We start from the raw sequence: 16,706 nt of genomic DNA, 5'->3' as shown, positions 1-16,706 counted from the left end.
TGTTTGATTTTACACATTATCAGTTGCACTGAAAATAGATGTCTTCCTTTAGGGTATGCTTTTCAGCTAATCTGTCCCTATTACAGATCTTCTAACAGATTAACATTCTATATGAACATTTCCCTTGGAGCAGATTATTAAATCTTTCTTTTGGACTATTCAAGCACACTTTGTAGTATACACTTACTGTCCACTTTAATAGGAACACCCAAACATCTGCACATTCATGCAATTATCTAATCAGTCAATCATGTGGCAGCAATGAGCCTGTGCCCGTGGTACCCTCAGATTCGTGTTCTTGGCTGACAGGAGTTGAACTTGATGTGGTCTTCAACTGTTGTAGCTGATCCACCTCAAGGTTCAATGTTTTGTGCATACTGAATGTTGTTCTGCTCAAAATGGTTGTAGAGTGCTTGAGTTACTATAGATTTCCTGTCACCTCAAACGAGTCTGGTCATTCTCCTCTGATCTCTCATCAACAAGGCGTTTCAGTTTGTAGAGCTTCCATATCGGATGGTTTTTTTTGTTGTTTGTTTGTTTTTCACACGTGTAAACGAGAGACTGTTGTGTGTGAGAATCCCAGGAGATCAGCATTTTCTGAAATACTCAAACCGGCCCATCTGGTACCAACAACCATGCCATGATCAAAGTCACCAAAATCACACGAATTCATGCATTGCTCTCCTACTACATGATTGGCTAATTAGATAACTGCATGAATGTACAGGTGTTCCTAATAAATTGGAGGGTGAGTGTACTTGTATACTTGCGAAGTATTTCTGGTCTTCCACAAAGATCAATACATAAAATGCATACAGAAACACTCAGGGGGGAGTTTGTTGTTACTTATTTATAATAATCATCATTATTTCTGACTCTTTAAAGGTTATGATTTCAATCATGTTGCCATACATTGTCATTTATTCCATTATTCAATCCATGAGTCCAAAATACATTCAATATCATAAATCTATATGTAACACATTGTATGAGTGTGCCATACCAGTACATATACTGTTCAAGTTCTAATAATCAATGATGTTTCCTCTGAAAGCTGTGGAAGAGGATCTGTTCATTTGTGTGCATCATTTAAAACAACCCTCTTAAATGATCGACCCTTAACAGTACTTGCAGGGATTCTGTCCACATGTCAGTTGTCTAATGTTAGCACTATGTAACACCAGCAACACTGTCTGTAAAAACAAAAGAAAGAAAGAAACCAAAACATGCTTATAGGCTAATAGCATTTTGGTACTTTATTTATTGGAGGTGCAGTTGTTTATGTTTACATTGCATATCCCTAAAATTTAATTTGATTTTCAAATAAACCTTTTTTTCCCCCAAAGTGCACTTTTTTTGTATAAATTACATGCAATTTATAGTGGGGGGGGAAAGTGTAACCGCCACTTCAACCTTGTCTTGGATCTATAAAGCAAATTAGTCTTGCTGAAATCTGTGCTTGATGAATTAATGATCAGAAATCTTTGTAATGAATGCCTTTTTTAAAATTACTCGTACAGCGTTTGTTTGTTGTTGATCGTCTGTTCTTGTTGATCGGGGGGAAAAAAGATCACAGATTTTTATACCTGTATTTAACTATTGTCATCATGCTATATTTGTATAACCAGAGTAATTTCACACATGAAGGAATGGCTGTATATTGAATTATGTGCAATTTATGTGCATTTAAATTACGTGCAATTAAGTACATTTCGACTTTTTGTTTCTGTTCATAAATTAATCGTTTTAATTATATAAGATCTAAAAGTCTATCCAGGCTGTTTCAGGCTTTGCTGTAAACCCTCAGCTCTTCCTCAACTGTATTTGAGAAGAGATGAACCAGCAGAGTCGAGTCCTCCACACCTGTAGTTAAGTACGTCTCCATTTCTGCCATTTTTTGCTTCTCCACCTCTTGCATTTTCTGCACGATCCTCTGACCTTTCTCCTATTTAAACAAGGAAGAGATAAGACTTTGGATTACAAGTAACTGGAAATCTGAAAGTAACGGAGAAGGCAGGGCTTTATTAATGTAGGCAAACAGGATGTTCCTTGCTTTTGTTCTATTTTAATGTACATTTAAAGGACATTTATTACCTTCAATTCAACAAAACCATTAAGCAACATTGTTTAAATGTGGGAATATTATACTCACAAACAGTCCAATGTATAGATTTTTTACTTTAGTCAACTTAGATACTACACATACATTTGTTTCATAGATTATTATTCAATGCCATAACAGTCATTTTCCACTTTCACACAAAACATTTGAACACAAAATCAATAATTGATTTTAATTGCACTATGGCACACATTCAAGACAGTATGTGTATTTAGCATGGACGTTTAACAGTTATCGTAAAAGTTTTCATTTTTAACGACTTACCCGTGTGCTGTCGATTATAGCAGCTACCACCTCATGTTTCATGAATAGGGGGTGTTTACGGTTGGGCTTGGTCTGAAAGCGAGGTTTCTTCTTCACTGGATCGTCCTCTCCGAAACACGGGGAACAGGTATGATTCATTGGCTTTATGTCTGCTACAAAGATAAACGGCTTGAAAACAGACCTGAACAAAAAACCAAAACAAAATTGGATTAGTTTGGAAAATCCATTTTCCCGTACCGCTTATCCTACGCAGGGTTGAGGGGAGCCTGGAGCCAATCCCAGGGGCCTCGGGGCACAAGGCAGGGGACACCCTGGATGTGCTGCCAACTCATCACAGAGCACAACTCACACATTCATTCACACACTATGGACAATTTGGAAATGCCAATCAGCCTACAATGCATTTCTTTGGAGTGGGGGAGGAAACCCCCGATGCATACGGGGGACATGCAAACTTCATGCACACAGTGTGGAGGTGGGATACGAACCCCCATCCCCGAAGGTGCAAGGCAAATGTGTTAACCACCCAGCAAAAAAAAAGAACTCTCTTTTGGCCTTTATGTATCGAAATCTTTATACAGAATCTTTATGTATATAGTGCTTTTCTGAGCACAAGTTATCAAATGTTTGATAAACAACTAAAGTACTTCTAGTGTATTTATATCATTAGGTACATTTTTGTAGTGTATTTACAATTATACATTCGGCTAGATGTTCTCACATCAACACGGGGATGCCTCCACTGCCAAGTCTAGTTCTTGTTCCTAATTTGCATACTTCAAACGTGCTTAAAATAGACTTGAAGAAAAAAAATTCAGACATTAAAATTCATCTGCTGGTTACAAGGGTAATTCCATATAAATCCTACAAACATTCAACCACTCCTTCGTGAGTTACTACGGTAACGGGAATCTCAAATGGATGGATGGATGGACGGGCGACCCATAAACACATGTTTTGTGCCTGTGGAATAAGGCAGCAGTAGTATAAACCCACCTTTCTGGGTCAGGGGTTGCAGTGAAGTAGTGAACCCCAGGCAGTGACTGGTCCTTAGGGAGCACAGATACCATGCTTCCTGTTGTCATGAACATGCCTTCCATATTAATTCCACTCTCTTTATCTCTCAGTATATCCATCATGGTCTCAGCTGTGATGTGACCTGTAAGTGTGGCAACCCAATACTCTTATTAACATAGAATTCACTCTCATCCACTCCATGGAGATAAAATGCTATTATGATTTGATGTACAATATAAAATATACAAATATAGTATTCATCCCTTTGACAGCATTCTGAAAATCATGCTGAAAATCATGGTTTTCTGCACTTCATCTTTAAAGCTGAGGCTTGCATCTAGATCTTGTGCATTCATTTGTTATTTATATTATCAGGTGTCATAATAATTTATACATTGATTAAATGTAAGCAACAACAATTTACTCTAGTATAAGAGAAATAAAACCCTCTTGAATATCACACCACTCCATTATTAATTAGTATCCTATAACAGCATTCCCCATCGAGCTTTATTCCTTACTTAAAACACATCAATCACCTTTGATTTTCTCCAGAAGCCTGCGTCCCTCACAATAGCGACCCCAAGCAGCCTCTGTGCGTGCTGTAGTCATAAAGGAGTAAACCTCTGCAAAACTGAATGCCACCTTGCCGTCCCACCAGCCTTGCTCCCGCGCATACTCCCGCATCCTCGGGTGCTCCTTGTCGATTTTTGTGGTGATGGAGTACTGATTAGAAATATTACGATAGCCATCTGTATAGGAACAAACCAGAGATGTTGTTTAGAATTTACCAGGAGAAATGGCCAAAAGTTTGTGGACACCTAACCATCACACCCATATGTGCTTGTTGTATATCCCAGTCCAGATTTAGTACCCCTTTGCTATTAGAATAACCTCCACTCCTTTGGGAAGGCTTTCCACTGGATTTTAGAGTGTGACTGTGGGGATTTGAGCTCATTTGGCCACAAGAGCATGAGTGAAGTTGGGCAGCGGTATTCAGTGGGGTTGAGGTCAGGGATCTGTGCAGGCCACCAGAGTTCTTCCACTCCAACTTTCGTAAACCATGTCTTCATGGACCTTGCTTTGTGCACAGGCACATTGTCATGCTGGAATAGATTCATGTCCCTTAGTTTCAGTGAAAGGAAAATGTAATGATACAGAATACAGATGAAGACATCCTAAACAATTGTGTGCTTCCAACTCTGTGGCAACAGTTTGGGGAAGAACCACATATGGGTGATGTGTTTGGGCATCTACAAACTTTTGGCTATATAGTTGGTTACCTTGTCTTGTTCTTGATATGGTCTATAGGTTATTTGTGGAATAGGAACTAGTGGAATGTACAATGAGGAATTAAACCAACCTTGGCCTTTGAGTAGACCTGCACGATACACCTGATTGAACAGATCAGCTGACTGGTTTTTGATTTGTGAGCTCAGTCAGGTTTGTTAGAGCACAGAAAATTGAATTTAATTTGTGTGTTCCAGAAAAGTCTGCTAATCTGGTAATTTCTACTAATCTAGAAAGTTTTTATTTACTCTCTATTCTCTCTGCAGCCCAGTATTTCCCAGAGGTCTCCAGCACCCAGGCCTCAGTGCGGTCACATATGAGGAAGCTGTTATGGTAGATATAAGTGCATTCATCCTCCATACAGTTGCCACCCTGCCCGTATTTTTCCAGAAGGTCCACAATCACATTCAGAGCCTTCTCCGCACTGTCTGCTCTCTCCAGAGCCAATCTGAAAACAGAACAGACCACATATATCAAGTGTTGACAGAATTATCGCTGTGGAACATTAATGAAAATTGTAGTTATCTAAAAGAAATTATCTTTGCCAAAGAACAGACAGGAGGTCAAATATTTTATTTGAATATGAGTAAAAAGATCTGCGGTGTTGGGAGTTTCTAAATACAACTGATTGAACTCTTCACCTGATTACTGAGTCAGTTGTTATGGTTGTGTGACTTCTGCTCAATCCTCCATACATGGTTGATAGTGCACTGATTAAAAACTTTTTAAAAATCTGACGATCACCTCACTAGATCCATGCCCAGTAAAGCCTCTTCGCTGGTGGCGCTTTCTCTCCCCCACACAGCCTCATTTCCGACGCAGACCTGGTGTTCGTTGGCTCCCATTTCAGCTCCCCAGAGCCATGCTGGTCTACTCAACACTACAGCATGAGTATGGGCCGCCTGCTCTATCTCTATGTATGTGCACTGTCCAGTTGGAAATAAAAAGATGACAGAGAAACAAAATTTTATCAGTAAGCACCTGGAAAGAGTGCCCCAACACAATATTATTTTTTCCCCCTGCACTATTCTTGATGTTGATGCATGGCATCCACATACATGGGCAGTTCAGTAACATTTGTTTAAATGGCTCTTTAAAATATATATATATATATATATATATATATATATATATATATATATATATATATATATATATATATTCAAAATGAAGTCTGCCTTTAATGTATGCATTAAATGGTTATTATGGTAGTTAGTAGGGGAGCATAATAATAATTAATGATAATTATATGAATTACATAATCCTATAAATGATTAATTGCGGTACCTCGACTTTGTCTCCCGGACTGTAGTCTTTGGACGGGAAGTAAACCACCTCTTGCACCTCATCGCAGGGTCTATCCGAGTTCTTGCCGAAGATGACGCGCTGTCCCTCTGAGGCTGGAGGTAAAGCCACGAACGTATCGCAGGACGATGGCGTCATAATCCTGCGCGCTGAAAATCAATCAACATGACCCAATTTGACATTTTACGGCTAACTGCATTTATTCGTGCTTAGAATATATGCATTTTACGTTCCCAAATGCTCTTATATATGGTTAAGTAATTCAATTCTTTAGCCAAAAATATTATCTGTGCAATGTCTATCTATCTCTGTCCCCCCTAAATATATATATATATATATATATATATATATATATATATATATATATATATATATATAATGTATGTATGTATATAATGTATGTATGTATGTGTCACGAAAATCAGAAAATGTCATGTAAACGTATTAATAACGTCAAAACACTCACCTGGATCAAATGCCATATCAACTACAGTACAGAAATAAGCTACTATGGAAGGGGCAGTAACCGGGGCTCTCTTGGAAGAATCGTTTCTACAATGGCTACTGCAAGACTTTCTGTTTTCATTTCCCAACACATTGAACTCAACTCGACTTTTCCTTAACCCGAAGGGCGACGTTAACGGATAATCTGAAACTGAAACATTTGGATTTCCCATGAGCGTATGAATACATTTCCTTCGGCTTCCGTGTTTGTACTAGGGATCTGCGAAAAGGTTCACTAAAAGCTAAAAGTTACCGCCCACTTAACCTGGAAGTAAAAATTGGTCTGCCTGTAAACAGTAGTAGCAGGAATTCCGGTTCTTTTCAGTGAATCGGTTTATTTGATACAGAGCCGTTTCATAGCTTATTATTATTATTATTATTATTCAAATATTACTCTGCATTCTAATTAACAAAAAATCGTTTTATTTTGTATTCGGTATAAAATCTGTTTTAATAAACTACAAATGTGCATTGACACTCTGTAAGCACTCTTTTTCACAGCCTGTTGTCTGTGCTTTTTTAATGGATAAAGATCCATTTATTCTAGAACTGATCGCCTTCCTGAATAAATCTGACTGCATACAGTGTCTCTTCGTCCAGACACTGCAACAGTAACAGCATTTCCTACCCCATAGATATCATCTTAGAAATAATGATAAAGAGGGCTCTTTTAAAAGTAAGCCATAGATTTTATAGAGCAAATCATTTTCTATAGAAATTTTAAAAAGGTATAAACATAAACTGTATTTTCTACAATGACTATCATGAAACCACTTTGCATGCATTTATTTTGCCATTGTTCTTATTCAGTTGTATTGTGGTGTAACATACAGAAAATTATTAAATAAAATATTCAGTGTTCAAGACACCTCTCACTTTTATAAGAAAATGTACGTTTTAGCTTCAAGTGATTTTATTTAATTTAGTTGTTCATATTTTTGACCACATTTCACATTCATAAATGTAGTTTTAACTAATTAGAAACCAAACTTTATGCTTTTGTTGACTGAAGTAACTCAATTTTTGTTGACTGACTTAGTCTTTGAATAAGAAATCTATAAAGAACTTAAAAATTTGTTAGCTTTACAAAGTATTTATTTGAGAGTTATATATCCAGTTGTATTTTTATTTTGTATTTTTATTATATACTTTATAATATTACCTTCCCCTGGCACCTTTTTCTTTACCGTGGTTTATACATGCTTAACTGTATAATGTTTAATATTTGCAATTGAACGAAGGTGTATAATCATGTTTCTTGAATAAAAAAAAAAAAGTAACATAATTTCCTACATATTCAAATAAACGGCTCATTGTGTATATGTGAGTCGGCTCTCAACTTTCATTGGAAAGAGCTGACTCAAAGAGCCGACTCTTTACCGATACGTCACTAGTAAACAAGCCGCTGTGTTTGGTGGAAGTTTGCGACTGTTCTTTTTGTGTCGTTTGTATCCGCGTTCAGCCATGGGGAAGTCGTTTGCTAATTTTATGTGCAAGAAGGATTTTCACCCAGCCTCAAAATCCAACATAAAAAAGGTAAATAAAGTTCAGTTAATTTTTTAAAGCAAACTAGTTAGCTAGCTAGCAAGTTTGCTAACGCTAGCTTAACGAGTTTATTGGCATGGTACCAGTCAGTACGGTTATTAATCCGATATTAACCCGATTAAGAAACTCCCATGTAAACAGCGCTTATTGATGACCTTAATCCGGCTAAAGTCATACTAGAAGTAAATATGTGGAGTATTCCTGTTTTAGTCACGTTATCGAAGTGCATTACAGACGTGTAAACACCTTAAACACACTATTAACGTCGTGTGGGAGTTTTCACCGCATTTTGCGACAGGACACATACACACACGGCAGTGCTCAACCGTTTGACGGCAAACAAGAGAGCAAGGCTGCGTCCGCAACCGCGTACTTGCCTAGTACTACGAGTACTGCTGTCCATGTTTGTTTCAGAGACGTCACTATTACTTATTTAATCATGTTGACTCCCCCCCCCCCCCCCCCCCCCCCATACACTGTCTGTAGAGCATGGGATAGTCCTACACGTTGACTACTGACAGATTTGACTATTTTCACCAGTATGGTGATGAAAAGTATAATAGCCTTTAAATTGAATGTTTAAACAATCCTAAACACTCATCCTCCAATCATGCAGATACAGGTCAAAATCATCTGATCTAAGTGACTTTGATTCTGGCATGGTTGTTGGTTCGAGTTTTTCAGAAACTGCTGATATCCTGGGATTTTCACACACATCAATCCATAGAGTTTACACAGAATGTTGTGAATGACATCCAGTCCGCAGCAGTTCTGGTAGTAGAAACGCCTTGTCGATGAGAATTTGCTGACTGGAAGTCTGTGGTAACTCAGATAAACACTGTTCGCAACCGTGAAGAGCAGAAAAGCATCTCAGAACATTCCACATGCCAAACCTTGAGCCTGACAACAACAGAAGGTGATGTGGGGATCCTCTCTTGTCAGTCAAGAACAGGAATCTGAGCCAACGGCAGGTACAGATTCACTGAATCTGGACAGTTGAAGACTGGAAACATGACCTGTCAAACATGACTGTCCAGTTTTGATGAACTGGATTGTGGTGGTTTAGGTGTATAGTGTTGTCTAGCTTCAGTGTGAAATGAAAGAATCCAACTTCAGGTACTAAACATCGACTACATTCAGCGTAAATGGAAGATTGTGTATGTTTTTTTGGGTTTTATGACTATGTAATAATGAGAATAATGTATATTTTAGGTATGGATGGCGGAGCAGAAAATAACCTTCGACAAGAAGAAGCAGGAGGAACTGATGCAGGCTTACGTGAAAGAGCAGGAGACCTACAACAACAGGTTAGTCAATAGATTTAACTGAATCTTGTTACTAACTGTGCACAACTGCATGCTTCAAAATGGTTGAATAAGGTGGACAGGTTTAACTGGCACAGTGTACAAGCTTTCATGCTATTTGGGGTGAAACCATCCACTGACATGGTTGTGTGTGGGTGAGGGGCACCAGTTTGGTTGTGAATGGGCTTCAAACACATCTTGTTCATACATATTGTACAGATTTCCTATGCACAAGTTTGTGTTAATCTTTGCATTGCATTGTTTGCTGAAGGAATTTCCTTAGATCACATCAGCACAAGAGATTCTTTAATAATATGCTGACAGGTAGAGTGTGTGAGCACAGGAATATTGCAGTTTACGTCTCATCCCTTGTTAAATACCTGATGTTGCCTGGTGGTGGCAGTGTTTGCCTTCTGTAGTAATGTTCTTAATCGATTCAACCTGATGTGTTTTAGACTGCTAATGGGTGACGACCGGGTGAAAAATGGCCTGAATTTTATGTATGAAGCTCCTCCTGGTGCATCCAAAGGTAATTAAATTCTGATCATTGGGATGATGAAGCTGCATTTTTTTAAAATAAAATTTTGTGTACTTACTCCCTGTCTTTCTGTCTGTTTTTTTCATGAACTGTCTGATCTTTGAAGAGGAAACCAAAGAGGTAAGTTGTGTCATGCTACTAAGTAGGAATTTAAGTCCTAAGTCCTAAAAAAATGTTGAAATGCTTTAGATGAAGTGGTTTATGTAAGTATTTAAACATGATTGGGTTGTGCTCTTATAGGAAAATAATCACAGACAGGATGGTGGGTTATTCATGGGTGATGCATCATAGTTTTTTTTTTTCATCCATTTGTAGTTATATTTTATGTCATGAAATGTCCAAAAGTTATTTCCTGTTATGACTTGCACTGTAAACAGTTGTTTCCACACCAGCTCCTGTGTCTTCATTCTCTGTCTTGAATTTAACACTATAAAAGGCTGGTCACATCACCGAGAAACCGCTAAATGTAAAGTCCTCTGTCTTAAACTTTTCTGTGCTGCAAAATGTACTGGCTGTAACAAAGTGCCGACAGTTAAGACTGTTTCACTTAACGTTACATGTTTTTGTCCTTACAGAAAAATTCCCCATGTCCTCAATCTGATATTTTTCTCTGTTAAATCACAGCACTTTTTTATTTGGGCTTCAATTATGTGCCGCTTCTGCCATACAAGTCTCTGTGAATGAGGAATGATAACGTATTAGATTGAGTACACTAATATAAACCTGTGATTTTCACAGAACTTGGAAACATTTTCACAATGCACGCTATGCCAGCAAAATTGTAATGGCACATTTACAAATCTTACCAAACAGTGTTGACTGTTGAGTTGGTTAGTGTTATAAAATTATTGACAATCCAGCAATTTACAGTTGAGGTCATAAGTTTACATACACCTTGCAGAATTAGCAAAATGCTGAAAAAAATAAATAATAATAAAGTGTATAAAGGTTTTTTTTTTCATTTAGTTCTGCCCTTCAGAAGCTACATAAGATATTTACATTTTTCCCAGAAGACGAAATAATAAGTTTACACCGACCAACCTGTTCAAAAGTTTATATCCCCCCCGGCTCTTAATGGAGTGTGTTGCCTTCTTGAGTATCAGTGAATGTTTGCACCTTTTGGAATAGTTCTGTACAAGTCCCTCAGTTGTCCTCAGTGTGAAAAGGTTGTATAGCCACCGTTGGAAAGGGGTCAAATATGCAGAACATACTGGAAAACCGAATATCGTGCAGGACCTGGAGGATTTTTCAGAAGAACAGTGGGCAGTTTAACTGTTCAGGATGAACAACGGATTCATAAACAAATATCACAAAACATAAAAACAGTCGTTGATCGTCCAGATAGCAACACATAGAATTAAGAACCAAGTGTATGTATGGTATGTATTTTGAACTGGTTCATTTGTGTAAATTCGGTTATTATTGTTTCTTGTGGACTATATGTAAACATTTTGTTATGTGAAATAGCTTGTTCAGGGCAGAACTAAATAAAAAAAAAACAATTTTTATGGTCCCTCTTATTTTTTTATTATTATCATCATTTTGCAGATTCTGCAAGGCATATGGGACTCCAGCCATATCATAGAAGTTGATTGTTATATCATTCCTCACATTATCCATATGACAAATCCATATCCCCATGCTATAATGTTTTTTTATCGTCTTGACAGGAAGGAGAATCTGAGTATAAGTTTGAGTGGCAGAAGGTAGCTCCTCGTGAAAAGTAAGTTGTTGTTTTTTTTTGTTTGTTTGCTTGTTTGCTTGTTTTTTGAACTCTTTGTGTGTGTTCAAATGAGTAAGACTTATCCTAATACTGATAACGTCGTCCTTCTGTTCTCTTACTTCCCACTCCTCTTTAGGTATGCTAAAGATGACATGAACATCAGAGATCAGCCTTTTGGGATCCAGGTTAGACTTTATTTGACCATCTTCTCTCCGATTTTTAACAGTATCAGTACTTTGACCTCTGTCACTGTACTTTATTATAATTTAGATCCATATAGACATATAAATAGAGCAATTAGTGAATTTTTGACATTTATTCTGTAGGTGCGGAATGTACGGTGTATCAAGTGTCATAAGTGGGGTCATGTGAACACAGACAGGGAGTGTCCTCTCTTTGGCCTGTCAGGAATCAACGCCAGCTCTGTAACAAATGATGAAGCAGGTAAATCTTTTTTTTTCTTTAATTCATAGTATTTTTACATAATCATCGATTGTTACGTATCAGTATGCTTTTAAATAGACGTCATAAACTGACAGAAACAACTGCTAATCTTTTGCTGTCTGTAATGTTACTAATTCATTATTAACTGCAATGCTTGTGAATGGAAAAACTCTGTGCTGAATTTCTCTGGCCCTGAAGATGGCAGTGTTGTCATCTTAGAATACATTATTAAAGGTAGATACTACATTTCCTTGATCCTGAGAAGGCTTGATGGCATGCTTACTGTTGTTGAATTTGTGCAAACTATATTTATTGCTTTAGACTATATCTTTAGACTATAACAAGGCACATATGTGCATACTATAAATGAAACCCTTACATCACAGCAAAATTTGCATCAGGAATCATCAGCAGTGCTTTTACTTGGGGCAGTCATGATCCAGAGTCTCTTGAATGCCTCTCAGTGCAGGAAGCAGTAGTTGTGTGCGCTGAGGACTGTAATCAGAGCGTATAGCAGTACAGTAATGTGTTTACTCCTCCTGGGTCCAGCGTGACAGTTCTCAAACTGGCCCTCCTCCTGAGCTGCCAGAAAAATGCAATTATTGTGTATTCTGATTTGCTCTAACCACTGCTTTGGCAGAATAATACAGTGTGATTTGCCCAGTCAGGGGACGAGTGAGTTGATTTGGTGTCCCTTTCTGTTAACAAAGCTGCTGCTGTGCTCCCCTCTGAGGGGGATGCACACACACATCAATGTGACCATGATGTTGTGTTTTGTGCAAACAGGCCCGTCGATGCACCCCTCCGAGTTAATGGCAGAGATGCGGAACAGTGGGTTTGCGCTGAAGAAATGTGTCCTTGGGAGGAACGCCACTGTTTGTGATCCAGCACAGGTAATCTCCAGGTCCCCCCCGACCCCCTCAGGCTCAAATAAGACCAATGATATCCATGCCTAGTTCCGAGCAAGGAGAAGAGAGAGTGTGATTGCAGCAAAACGGCCAATTATCAGACAGCGGCACAGCGATTCCAGTCACAGCAAGTTTAGTCAAGAGAGCAGGCTTGATGAGACAAACTACCGAAATTATAGGAAAGCAGGGGAGCAGGAACATTGCTCATTTTACAGCTTATAGAGCTTGTGGCGCTCATGTTTATTGGCCTTTACATACACATTCTTGTTTTGTTTTTTTTCCAAAATATTTTTATTTAAAAAAAAATACCTCCTGTCACAGATGCAATACAACTCACATTTTTTGCATCTATGTATATATGTGTGTATGTGTGTGTGTGTGTGTATGTATGTGTGTGTGTATATGTATATATGTATGTGTGTGTGTGTGTGTAAACAAAAAAGGAGCACTCTGTACTCTTTAATTTTTCTTTTACACTTTGTTCAAATTCACTCTCCCCCCCTATATATTAAGGATGTGAAAACTATATCTTTTTGTATAGAGCTTAATGGAACTGAGGCATCAGGAATCCCAAATATAGCAATCAATAGGCAAGGTTTTAGATGTACTCTGAAAATATTGGGCATAATAGTAAAGAAAGCAGTCCAAAACCCATACTGCTCAGAGCAAAGGAAAAACATATGGCTAAGATGACAGGGAGAGCCATGGCATTTATCACATTTGTCTTCCTCTTCTGGATATATTACAGTCTCAACAAATGGACCCTATGTAAAACTTTCAATTGGATGAGTCCAAGACGGGCACAAGAAGTGGTAGACTGTATCCTGTCCTATCTATAGCATGTTCCCAAAACTCTTCACTTATTTGTATTCCTAATTCCATTTCCCATACATTCTTTATTTTGGTACTCGACTGACTGCCCAAATCTCTGTGTCTGGGTGTAGGTGTAGCATACTTAAGCTCAGTGGTATAAGTGCTAATATGATTAATTACTGAACTTCTACCACAGGAGTTTGTGGCCAGTGAGGAAGAAGATGATCCTGAAGTCGAGTTCCTTAAATCTTTAACCACGAAGCAGAAACAAAAGCTCCTCAGGTGTGTGTAAATATTTATGGAACAGAATATGCTATGTGGAAATGTATCTGAAGTGTGAAATTATTCCTGTGTGCAGCATAATAATCTGCTAAAAATCTTCTTCGGGATTTGTAATTATTCCACTGCTATTAAAATGGTAAAATAATATAAGGACTGTAAGAAATATATATAAATATATAATATATTGCATTTTATAGTTAATTTCTAATGAAGATAGATTTTATATTCAGCTGTTTAATTTTCTTATAATTTGAGTTCTCTTAAATGCCTAAATCAATTGTTTCCTTTTTTTTAAAAAAAAAAAGAAAACTTGACCGGCTAGAAAAGAAAAAGGACAAGAAGAAGAAAAGTAAAAAGGAGAAAAAGAAGAAACGCAAACCGAAGAAAAAGCCGACTGAGAGTTCCTCCAGCAGCACCTCAGACAGTAGCAGCTCAGAGTCTGAACCCGAAAGACACAAAGCTAAAAAAGAGAAGGGGAAAAAGAAGAGAAGGATAGACTCATCCAGTGACAGCAGTTCTGATAGTGAGAGTGACGGAAGACAGAGAGGAAAAAACAAGGAGCATTGCAATAGAAATCACGTTCCAAGTCCTGATTCTAAGCGTAGCCGAGACAAGCACGCACGCAGGCAGTCAGACGAGCAGGACAGACGACGGGAAAAAGCTCCGAGGTCACCACATAGAAAAGAAAGCCTACAGAATGAGAGCAAAGAGACCGAATGGAGGAATAAGGACAAGGAGAGAAGAGGAGGTGGAGGAGAGAAGAGTGAACATAGAACCAGCAGCAGAGATGGTGAGAGAAATCGGAGTTTGAGTAAAGAGAGAGGGAGGAAAAGGGGGGATACAAGTTTGGATAATGAAAGGGTAAGGGAGAAAGAAAGGAGTACCAAACAAAGAAGTGTGAGTAATGACCGAGGTAGAAATGAAAAAGGAAGGAGTCAAAGCCGGGATACACAACGAGAGAGTAAGGCGATTAGGAAAGAGAGGAGTGATGGCTTTGAACGAAATAGATGTGGAAAAGGAAGAAATAGGAGTAGGGAGAGAGTAAGGAGCAGGAGTAGGGAGAGAATAAGAGTGAGGACTGGGAGTAAGGAAAGAGTCATGAGTAGAGGTAAGGAAACGGTGAGAGTCGGGAATGAAAGGAACAGAAGTCCAAGATAGGAAACTTGAGGGAGAGACCCAGAAGTAACATTTTCCTATTGGTGTAATTATATGACTTGTGTTTTAATGTGAAACTGTTTTGGGAATACATTGACCTGTAATGAGTTTGTGTTTGCTGTAGTAAAATTAGTTTGTATGTCTGATCGAACCTTTTCTTTCATTCCATGGTTAAAACACTAATTTAAAATAAATTCCCAGAAGAGGGCGCCAAAATACTTTGACAAACAGCGAGAACTCTTCTCATACATTCGTATGCGTATTTTAGCTTCTTCACAATGTTTTACTTTTTTTTTGTTTTTTTTGAGCATGAGACAATATCCAACTCGGTATTCAGACACGATATGTGTTGCACTAAAGCGTAGTCCCGTTCAGATTTGGCAGTTCTTTTACAAGGAAGCATGGGAAATTCCTACACCCATCATTCATTGTCATTATCCTTTGAAGTTCATTGATTAAAACCCCAGGAGTTTCATAGAGCTGCTTTACTTGTATAGTAGCTCTTTCAGCATATTAGATATTATGCCTTAGTTATAATAGTAATTGAAATATTTCCAGCAAAATTGCATGAATTACCGTAATAATCACAGGTATCCTCCATGCTTGCATTGACCTACTGGTATAATTCACATGTTTTTGTGTTAAATTGATTGGTTTCCATTTAATATCAACCAAACATGATATTACTAGAAAACTCATATTTCATATTTATAAAATCAGAATGGTTCCATGTTAAACATGAACGCTTGTGTGTTTTCCTTTTGAAAGTTTCCACAAGTAGCCTAATTTCCAACTAACAGCACTAATATATCTCTTTAGGATTTTATTTTAAAATTAAAGCAGAACAACACTACAATCGTTTATGTTTAATATACTTCTTTGCAAAAGTCACCAGTGCACTGTGTTGAAATAAGGTCTAGGTGTTTTGTACTCTCTCCTGACCTTCATGCTGTGGAATGAGATGAGCGTCACTTGAAATCAGCTCCGCTTTCCTCTGGCCCGGGGAGGAAATGTGGAGCGCTGAGAAGGCTGAGAGCTTCTCCACACGACGACATGCACTTGTACGCTGTCCTCAGTGTTGTTCACAAAAACACTCTGAAAGGCTAAGCTTTCAGCATTTTACCATATAATCATTTTTACCTTTATCTTCTGAAGTTGTTGTATGCAGTTGGCCAATATTCACAGTTGTTCTTCCACTTTAATCAGAAAAACCACACTTGAGCTCGCCTACTTAAAACAGCATCAAAGCACTCAAGTACAAATGTCTTTCCTGAAAGCACTACACTAGCTACCTGTTCAAATCAGCAATGCTGTCTATTAGGGAAGTGACCCAGTGATCTTATTTTCAAGAATATTTACGTGCATTGTTAAAAATAAAAAAAAATCCGGAGTTGACATTGATATATGTATATTTATATATGTTTATGTAATTGTTGTCAATTGTTCTGAAAGATCGTTCTGAGAATTTATACATGGATGAGTGTGGAAATCT

General features: G+C 37.9%; 2 protein-coding genes across 2 annotated transcripts; one reads left to right on the top strand and one right to left on the bottom strand.

Annotated features, from left to right (window-relative positions):
* Positions 1 to 272: 272 nt before the first annotated feature.
* scrn3 (secernin 3) lies at positions 273 to 6,721 on the bottom strand. Its single transcript, XM_017469869.3, has 8 exons — positions 6,465 to 6,721; positions 5,981 to 6,147; positions 5,438 to 5,619; positions 4,942 to 5,141; positions 3,943 to 4,155; positions 3,383 to 3,545; positions 2,387 to 2,567; positions 273 to 1,945 (listed from the first exon to the last, which is right to left on the bottom strand). Exons 1-8 carry the CDS (start codon positions 6,673 to 6,675, stop codon positions 1,784 to 1,786), a joined length of 1,479 nt encoding a protein of 492 aa, XP_017325358.1. The 5' UTR covers positions 6,676 to 6,721; the 3' UTR covers positions 273 to 1,783.
* A 1,153-nt stretch (positions 6,722 to 7,874) lies between these two features.
* Positions 7,875 to 15,360, top strand: cir1 (corepressor interacting with RBPJ, CIR1). Its single transcript, XM_017469868.3, has 10 exons — positions 7,875 to 8,038; positions 9,260 to 9,354; positions 9,807 to 9,880; positions 9,996 to 10,009; positions 11,560 to 11,612; positions 11,749 to 11,797; positions 11,939 to 12,056; positions 12,843 to 12,949; positions 13,974 to 14,059; positions 14,365 to 15,360. The coding sequence occupies exons 1-10, from the start codon at positions 7,967 to 7,969 to the stop codon at positions 15,215 to 15,217; spliced, it is 1,521 nt and encodes a 506-aa protein (XP_017325357.1). The 5' UTR covers positions 7,875 to 7,966; the 3' UTR covers positions 15,218 to 15,360.
* Positions 15,361 to 16,706: the final 1,346 nt, after the last annotated feature.

Source organism: Ictalurus punctatus, chromosome 6 (genome assembly GCF_001660625.3).
Source record: "Ictalurus punctatus breed USDA103 chromosome 6, Coco_2.0, whole genome shotgun sequence".
NCBI lineage: Eukaryota > Metazoa > Chordata > Actinopteri > Siluriformes > Ictaluridae > Ictalurus > Ictalurus punctatus.
The sequence above is the reverse complement of the archived record's forward strand: the minus strand, read 5'-3'. Positions and strand labels throughout refer to the sequence as shown.

Coding starts and splice junctions, on each gene's coding strand:
- cir1 (XM_017469868.3), top strand. CDS start 7,967: ATGGGGAAGTCGTTTGCTAATTTTATGTGCAAGAAGGATTTTCACCCA. Junction 9,355..9,806: donor CAGGAGACCTACAACAACAG/GTTAGTCAATAG, acceptor GATGTGTTTTAG/ACTGCTAATGGGTGACGACC. Junction 12,057..12,842: donor TGTAACAAATGATGAAGCAG/GTAAATCTTTTT, acceptor TTGTGCAAACAG/GCCCGTCGATGCACCCCTCC.
- scrn3 (XM_017469869.3), bottom strand. CDS start 6,675: ATGGGAAATCCAAATGTTTCAGTTTCAGATTATCCGTTAACGTCGCCC. Junction 5,620..5,980: donor GTCCGGGAGACAAAGTCGAG/GTACCGCAATTA, acceptor CCAACTGGACAG/TGCACATACATAGAGATAGA. Junction 5,142..5,437: donor CTGGGCATGGATCTAGTGAG/GTGATCGTCAGA, acceptor TTCTGTTTTCAG/ATTGGCTCTGGAGAGAGCAG.